The 9,093-nt window shown below is 44.9% G+C and overlaps 1 protein-coding gene across 1 annotated transcript in view; it reads left to right on the forward strand.

The window, feature by feature from the left end:
• Trub1 (TruB pseudouridine synthase family member 1) overlaps positions 1-9,093 on the forward strand; it is a 39,698-nt gene that overhangs the window by 6,390 nt on the left and 24,215 nt on the right. Inside the window, exon 3 of the mRNA XM_021207091.1 lies at positions 4,300-4,355. Coding sequence (XP_021062750.1) covers positions 4,300-4,355 — 56 coding nt within the window. The remainder of the gene's footprint in view (positions 1-4,299; positions 4,356-9,093) is intronic.

Here is a 9,093-nt window from a genome sequence, read left to right on the forward strand (position 1 = left end):
TCCTGGGACTGCCTGGTGTGTTCTCCTGGGACTGCCTGGTGTGCTGTCCTGGGACTGCCTGGTGTGTTCTCCTGGGACTGACTGGTATGCTGTCCTGGAACTGACGCTGGGTTGTGCTGTCCTGGGACTGACACTGGGTTGTATTCTCCTGGCACTGACGCTGGGTTGTGCTGTCCTGGCGCTGACGCTGGTGAGCCGTCCTGTGGATCATGTGCTTTTGTCCTCTGTGTCCCCTGCTTCCCCTTCCCCTACCAGGGAGCATCAGATGGAGGCCGGGATGGTGTTGGCATTTCTTTTTCACCGAGTCACCGAGCTGGGGCTCTGTGCTTCTCAGCTGCCCCGTTATTCCTCTGTTCCTCGGTGACTTCCTGTGTTCTTTCTCCCACTTTGATTCTTCCCCATCCCGACTCTGCTCCTGCTTCATGTCACACGGGGCAGCGTTTCATCCGTCATAGTACTGCCAGTGCTCTGCCCATTTTACAGACCGTGTGCTCTGTAATAATGGTTCAGGTTCTGAGGCAGGGCTCTCAGCCTGCCTAATGCTCTGACCCTTTAATACTTTCTCACAGTGTGCTGATCCCAACCATAAGATTATTCCATTGCTACTTCATAACAGTAATTTTTCTACTCTTGTGGATAGTCATGTAAATGTCTGACATGCAGCTCATCTGATATACGACCCCTGTGAGAGAGTCATTTGACCCCAAAGGGGCCATGACCTACTGGTTGAGAACCTCTGGTCTAAGGTAACAAATAAGAATAAAATAAGAATTTTCATTCTAATACATATATATATATTATATATATATTATATATATAATATATATATATATATATATATATATATATATATATATTAACAGGAGAGCTTGCAAAAGGAACTAATATATCTGGAGGCAAGATTGGTTCCCTGGAGTTACATCATCTTCACCTCTGCTTCTCCAAGCATGCTATGCTGTGTCATGAGGGGGCAACCAGGGTTACAATTGCTCAGCAGATGATTTAGTAAGATTACCTGGAGTTTCCAGGTAAGCCCAGTGAGCCTCCTTAGAAGTGGAAGGGGCACAAGAAAGCCAGGACATGTGGCAGTGCTGGCTGCAGGGATGTGATCGTGTGATCGATGGCTTTGAAGGTGGAAGGGACCACAAGCTAAGAATGTGGGTAGCTGGTCCCTGGGAGCTGGAGAAGGTAAGATGTTAGCTTAGCTTGGGGATGTATTTAGCTGAGCTTCTCCCCAGGGCTGCAGAAGGAACACAGCCACACCTGGCCCTACAGTTCTTTTAAAATTGATACGAATCATGGCCATAGCCCATGGAAGCCTGCTTTAGATTTCTGACCTGAGAACTGTCTGTCAGGAGTGGTGGGGTGTCTTTAAAGGAAAGTTTGTTACTATAGCCATAGGAGACTAACTGACACTCTTATATCAGACCCTTAAGATGGAAACCAAGTTTCTACTTATCACTTTAACTAGATATGTTTAACTTTACAGGTTATAAAAACGCACAGTGAAAAGTTTCAGAAGTATTACAAACATAGCCGATAAATAAATATTTATGATTGCTACTTCTACCAAATGACCATTCTTAATTCTGTTTGCTGTATTTCTTAGTTCTGTTCACACTTATTTTTTACTTTATTTTGTGTCTCTGAGTGATGCCAGAGGAGGGTGTTGGATCCCCTGGAGATTAGGGTTATGGTTGGTTATAATCTGCCATGTGGGTGCCGGGAACTGAACCCCAGTCCTCTGGAAGAGCAGTCAGAGCTCTTAACCACAGAACCCGGCCCAGGCACGGAGCCACGTCTCCACCTCTCTCCAGGCCTGTTGTTCCAAAACTGAGCTCTGCTCGTGGTTTCCTGCTCTGGTTTACACTTAACAGAAGTATTTTCATGATAGTTTTAAAAACTTTGAAAACATGTTGTAAACAGTATTTTTTTTCTTATCTATGTGACGGCAAAAATTTGATTGTGTGATTGGTTCTCCAGCTGAGGCCACGGAGGTCGTTTCCAGAGCTCTGTTCAGATGGCCAGACTTCGCTAAGAGCATCTTTCCCAGTCGGCCTCTCAGGTGCTTTGCGTTACTAAGGAGATCTCTCCAACTGTGTGGCACCGCTAGCTCAGCGTGTTAGAGACTCAAGTAAACCCCAGCAAGAGCTCCCAAGTGTGGAAGCTGTGGATGGCAGCACAGTGCCCTCGCCTGTGGGCACCATGTGCAGACCCCTTATACCTAGAAACTAGTGTCCTGGTGGGTAATTGTGAGGAGACCCACTGTGTGCTCCATGTTTCCCAGGCCAGGCGCCTGCTTTCCTGTGACTGCAGCCCCTCTTGTCTCCTGTGCTGACTTTTCCAGGTTTGACTGAGATGTTCTCTTCTACTTCTCCATGTGAGGGCTGCCCTCTTAACGTTGGTGACATTCGTCTCCCTGTTAGGTCGTGGCTTGGACGGCTAGGCCAAGTCTTACTCGATTCTGCGCCTATACAATACATATAGAATAGACTTTTGCATGATCAATGATCAATGAGTGGGGTGTGGAGAGTCACCACTAAGTAAAAGTGTGTAGAATCCAGCCCTTGACTCTGCCGCCAGCCCTTCATAAAAAGCTGCTGTTTGGCAGGATCCCAGCTGTAGATATTCTCTCTAGATGCCACTGTTAGACGAGCGTTCTCCAAATTCTCCTTTCACTAACCACCCCACCTCTGGCCTTGTTTTTTCTTGAATACACAGTGAGAGGGCTTTTCTGGGTGGCTCTCAAGTGTCTCCTTGACAGTCCCTCACACTGGTCCACCTCGCTAGGCTGGGAACCACCTCCCGGTGCAGCATGCCGCTGAGTTAGAACCCCATGTCAGCCTGCCTGTCAGGTTGCTGAACCCACTGCCCCCACTCTGGTCCTGAGACTGTGTGCAGATGCTCCTCGAGAGCGAGAGTTTCTTCTTCACATGTGTCCTCACCAACTTACTGCATTTGCAGTGCTGATGGATGGAGCCTCCTTTGGCCTCAGACTTCAGGGTGTTCCTCTCATGACCTCTCCCAGCAGCTCCTCCATCTGTGCACATGGACACTTCTGTACACTGTCACATAACATGTAGCAGCATTCACCCATTAACTGGGGCAACATTTTCAAGCACTTTGATTTCTCCGTATCTGTTATCTGCTTCCCCCTGAGAATATTTAAGCTTCAAAGTCAGGAAATAGCTCTCCAGCCCTGTGTCATCCTCTCAGGACTACATATAGTAGCCCCTCAAAAACTATTGATTCCTTTACATGTGATTAGATTACATCACATCTTTGTTGCTCTCATACAAAGTTTCTGCCTCAGCAGCACCATTAGCAAGTGCTGCTATTTGAAGAATATCAAGCTCTTCAGAGCTACTGAAAGCAAACGACCTTTGATTTTAGTTCTCAAACAATTATGATTCTACTTAGAGATGGAGGATCTGTCCCAGTGGGTGTTATGGGAATTTGGAATAGACTTTATGAATGAGCTGAGGCTTAAGCTAGATTTTGAAGGTTAAGGTTGAATATTAAGGAGCTGGGACATAGGAATTGGGTTTGCCGTGAACTTTGTAGTGAGCACAGTGAGGGTTTCAGAAACAGTTACCAAGTGGTCCAAGCTTGAAAAGGAAGCCTGGGATGCAGATGTGCAGTGGCCAGGCTTTTATATAAAGAAATGATTACATACACTCTACCACCCCTGGTGAGCCATAGTGTGTACGGATAAGTAACGTCTGAATCAGGAAGACAGCAGTGGCTGTGCTGTGGTTGGCTGATCTGGGTTAAACCGGTTCTGTTGGCCCCCATTCCAGCTGTAGCCTTCTCTCTGTTGGGCTGATTAAACATGTTTCTCTCTTCTTGATTGTGTTCTGCGTGCTACTAATCATCTTTAATGGTTCGTTAGCTACGATGATGGCTTTTGCTTTGTTTAGCGATGAAGCCTGTCAGGGTTTCATCAGCCCGCTTGAACATGGCTAATTGTACCATGTATTTTCTTTATGGTATCCATATAAAATCCCAGTATGTCCTCTGAGACTGCTCTGAATCTTCATCCTCTAATTGGCTGGGTTGAGGCACTTGCTGTGTTTAATATTTGGGAACGGGAAGATATTCTTTTCTTCCTTTCCATATTCAGAATAACTTAGTTGTCTGACATCATCTAACTGGATTAATAGCGGCCCCAAATTCTGTTAAGTGTATATTCTCTCATCCTTGCACTTCATAGGCCAGTAAATTATGAATAAGATATGCAGATGTTTGACAAACCTCATTTTCAGAATACATTGTTAAAATATTTTTTTTCTTTCATAGTGGTTGGGATTGGAAGAGGAACAAAAATGCTGACCAGTATGTTGTCAGGGTCCAAGGTAAGACTGTGAGAATGCATTTCTTTCTTCTTTGATGTTTTTCTCAGTAACCACCTTGCTTTTTATTGCTGTGACAAATCACCATGACCAAGGCCACTTAATTGGACAAATCATCCCAGAAGGTTAGATTCTACAGATGGTGGAGCAAAGACCTGGCAACGATGGGGTTGGAGCTGCAGCTGAGAGCTCACATTTCAAAACACCAGCAGGAGGCATGGAACACACTGGGAATGGCAGGGATCTTTTGAAACCTCAAAGCCCACTTCCACCTCTTCCAGCAAGGCCACAATGCCTAACGGCTCCCAGATCCACCAACTGAGGGCCAAGTATTCAGACATATGGGGGCTATTTTCAGACGTTATAAAATGGAGGCACTGAGGATTGCTGGGCAGCTGATTCAAATCTCAGGTGGCATGGACCTTGACCTTGACCTTGACCTTGACCTTGACCTTGTTGAGGGGTGCAAACAAGTGGGTCCAGGAGCTTGCTGGTCACCCAGTGTCGGCAGAAAGCTGAGCTCCGGGCTCGGTGACAGACCCAACCTAAAACAGGTAATGAAGATATTCCAGTGTCAATCTCTGTCTCCACACATGCAGATTCCTCCACACACATCCCCACATGCGCACACACACACACACACACACACACACACACACACACGCACCACAGAAGAAGACAGCAGGACCCCTTTAAGATGATAAATGATATTGTTTGTTTATGAAAGTAGCCCTAACTAACTCCAAGTGTACTTTTTAGGAACTTGGGAGGGGAGGAGGAGGAGGAGGAGGAGGAGGAGGAGGCGGCAGAGGTGGCGGCAGTGGCTCCTCCTCTGGGGCCACTTGGGCCATTCAGCATGGTGGAGGGAACACTGTAGAGAAAGTCAGGCTGTGAAAATTGTCTACCTCCATAGGCTAACGCCCCCACCCCCCAACCCCTGGCATGTACACAAACCCACACATACATGAAAAAAAGTGAGTCATCACTTTCAGGTAGATTAATATGTTGTTCTTAAACATTGCCATGCAGAGTTGGCAATCTGTTCTGACACAAGGCTTGCCAGTTGATTTGTTTCTTAACTACAAAATGTAAATGACGGCTGTTCAGTAGGGGAATTAGGATTATATTTATTTTATTGTTTACACTATTTGGTATTCTCTAAAAGTTTTACAATAAACAAATCATTTTCATGTCCGTAAACAAAAAGACATACTTCCGTTAATAATTTGTTCAAACGTTTCCTCCCTAAGCTCAGATTGGTGGAGGTCGCTGAAATATTTGCTATTCACCCCTCTCCACAAAATCATAAGCACACACAGTGCTCCATTGGTGCTGAACGAGCTCACTTGTAAATTCCAAGCATATTTTCAGAAAAATGATGACTGAAGCTATAAACACATCTGGTTCAGGTTTTATTTGGTACAGACCGTTTTGGTGTTCAGCTAGAAAAGTTGGATGTCACACGCTGAGAAATCAGGGCTCCTCAGATGACTGTAACAGAGATAGACACCCCAGCTGGGTCTCGTCACAGAAGCCTGGCTCCGTGTTCCATGGATTGTGGATCAGCACTGGGGTTTGGCTTTTCTCATGCTTTCTGTTTTATGTTGAGTGTTTGTTAAATGGATGAAGTCATTTTATTTTGACTTGAGTTGAAGATTATATTTTGTTAGAAAGTAATTAGTAAATATTAATAGATACTGTTCTGATAGATGATATTTTTTACTTTGTATGTTGTTGTGATAAAATATACAACAAAAGTAACTTAAGGGTTTCTTTGGACTCAAGGCTCTTGGGTTCAGTCCATTATGGTGGGGAAGGCATTAAGGTGAGCAGAGGCCCCGGCCACACTGTGGAAGTGAGGAAGCAGAGGGTGACGGATGATTATGCTCAGCTGGTCTGGGACCTCAGCCTGTGAAATAGTCCAGCCTACATTAGGGTGAATTTTCTGGGACCTCAGCCTCTGGACTAGTCCCACCTACATTAAGGCAGATCCTCCCACCTTATATAACCTCATTTCCACAGTTCCTTACTAGTGGGCTCAAAGATTTGTTTCCATTGTGCTTCTAAATCTCATCAAATTGACAGTACAGATTAGCTATCATGTAGACTGTAGTAAATTCAGATTATTGTGAGGCTATATGTACAGACTTCTATATAAGCAAGTAGTTTCAGTAAATAACTCCAATCCTATATATGGAGTACCTTTGTTTGAGGCAGGGTCTCGTGTGGCCAACATTGGCCTTGAACTCCTGATTGTCCTGTCAGTACCCATCAAGTGCTGGGATTAGGGGCGTGTACCACCATGTGACTATGATGCATAGTCTCTGGTGTGCTTCTGACATTTTGTTTCTAGTTCATTTAAAAATATTTCAGTGACTATAGCCCCCTAGCTTGACCCAGACTTAGTGATTGAGCTAATGTTCACTCTTTTTCTACTTAAATATACGATGGATTTTCATCTGTCTCACACACTGCCTGAAACATTACACTTGTGTGTAAGGTTGTGCAGGGTATAGTTGTATTATTTCCTTCTAGGGTGGTAGGTGCTCAGTTTATGTTACATGTGTATTATTGTGTACACTACCCTCCCGAGCTAGGCCACACTGGAGGCATTGCTATTCCAACTGGCTGCGTGTCTTTTTTGTAGTCAGGAAACATCATTAGAAGTCATTTCTGCTCTAGATCAACAGGCAGAATGCTGGACTTTATTTTATTACTTTGTTTGCTTATTAGAGGCAGAATTTCTCTACATAGTCCCCGCTGGCCTGAAACTCACTGCTTCCTGAGTGCTGGGATTAAAGGTTGTGCCACCATGGAACTCTTACAATAAAATCTTTAGGCCATCTAATATTGCCAAGTGTCTCTGTGACGAGACACTCAGCTTTTTCTCTGTAGTCTCTTACGCTGGCCCTGCACGCTCCAGTCCTTACTTCTAGGCCTAGCCCTGCATGCTCTGGTCCCTGCTGGGCTCTGTCTGTGGTCCTCTTCCTCCAGTTTTTGCATTTCTTACTGTTTTGTTGAGGTTGTGTATATAATGTGTGTGAAACGAATCTCAATTCTCCTTACCATTCTTCAGCGCACATAAGTAGTTGTTACTGTTCCCGAGTGTTTCCCGGGTCATCAAGTCCTCTCTCTTCTGAATTCCAGGCCTGCTTGATTGCTCTAACTGCATGTTCTGTATACACCTGAAGTCAATTTCACCCAAACAAGTTCTGGTGGGAATCTTGAATACAGTTAATTTTTCTTCTTTTATCTCTGTAATTTCTCACAGTATAGAGAAAACAGCAGTCATCAGAAAGAAAAAAGCTTTTCTCTCTCTCTCTCTCTCTCTCTCTCTCTCTCTCTCTCTCTCTCTCTCTCTTCTTTTTAACTGAACAAGATGGGGCAGGTGGAGGAGAATGGGGAGGAGGAGGCGGCACTTTCTTTTTCTTTTTTTTTTTCAGTATCCAAAAATTACTGTTTATTCATTGAACTAGAAATTTTACAATGAGAAATAGAAATTTTTTTAAATTATTATTTTCTTTATTTACATTTCAAATGCTATCCTGAAAGTTCCCTATACCCTCCCCCTGCCCTGCTCCCCTACCCACCCACTCCCACTTCTTGGCCCTGGCCTTTCCCTGTGCTGGGTCATATAAAGTTTGCAAGACCAAGGGGCTGAGGAGGCACTTTCTTAAGACAGAATTACACACAGTCAAGGATTCAGGATGAGGATAGATGTGGATCTTAAAAACAGCTTACAAGCCAGACATGCTGGTACATGCTTTTAACCCCAACATTCTGTTCAGGAGGCAGAGGCAGAAGATATGAAGACCGCCCCGTCTGCATAGAGCTATCAGCTCTAGCTGACCAGTTAGAGCTGATACATCGAGACCCATTATTTCAGAAAGTAGAAAAAAGTTTGGAATCCACGTAGAAGTGGGTCTGCATAAAATATAATTTAGACAGATTTGTTCTGGAGCGTGAACTGATGTCTGGTGTGTAATATATGGTGTGAAGGGGAGCCCGTGCCACCCCACTCTCCCGGAATTAACTCTTTGAACCAGTTAATTCAGCAAAAGCTGGATAGCATGTGCACTTTGAAGTCAGTCTGTGATGCGGTCTGGAGAGCTGTCTTTACAAGCTTCCTAAATGACGATTAAAGTCGGCCACATCACGATGTCTTAGAGACCAGATGAGCACATGAAAGCGAGGACCTGCGATGAAAACTTGAATCTAATTAGTATCGCACAGGAGGCTAACCCAAATCTACAAGGAGGCAGAGCACAGCGGTTTCCCAGGCAGAGCTGGCATGTCTCACAAGTATCGCTGGCTACAGCTTCCCATCCCGGATGTGGTCAGGGGGCAGAGGTTTCTCCAAGAGTGCCAGTGGTTTGGGGTTCGGCAGTCATGACACACCGGTGTAATTGCCGCTGCTCCTCCCCCTTGTGCAGTCTTGAATTGTGAACTTCCAGGTCAAGCTTGAGATGAGAGAGGGCAAGGTTTTCTTAGCCAGAAATCGCAAGTCCTAAAGAACACAAACGTCAGTGGAATTGTCTACAGGGTTTCATTGTATACAGTATGGAGCCATAGACCCACAAACACAGCGAGTTCACAGGGTTTCATGGTATATAGTATGTAGCCATAGACCCACAAACACAGCGAGTTCACAGGGTTTCATGGTATATAGTATGCAGCTATAGACCCACAAACACAGCGAGTTCACAGGGTTTCATGGTATACAGTATGCAGCCATAGACCC

Source organism: Mus pahari, chromosome 1 (genome assembly GCF_900095145.1).
Source record: "Mus pahari chromosome 1, PAHARI_EIJ_v1.1, whole genome shotgun sequence".
NCBI lineage: Eukaryota > Metazoa > Chordata > Mammalia > Rodentia > Muridae > Mus > Mus pahari.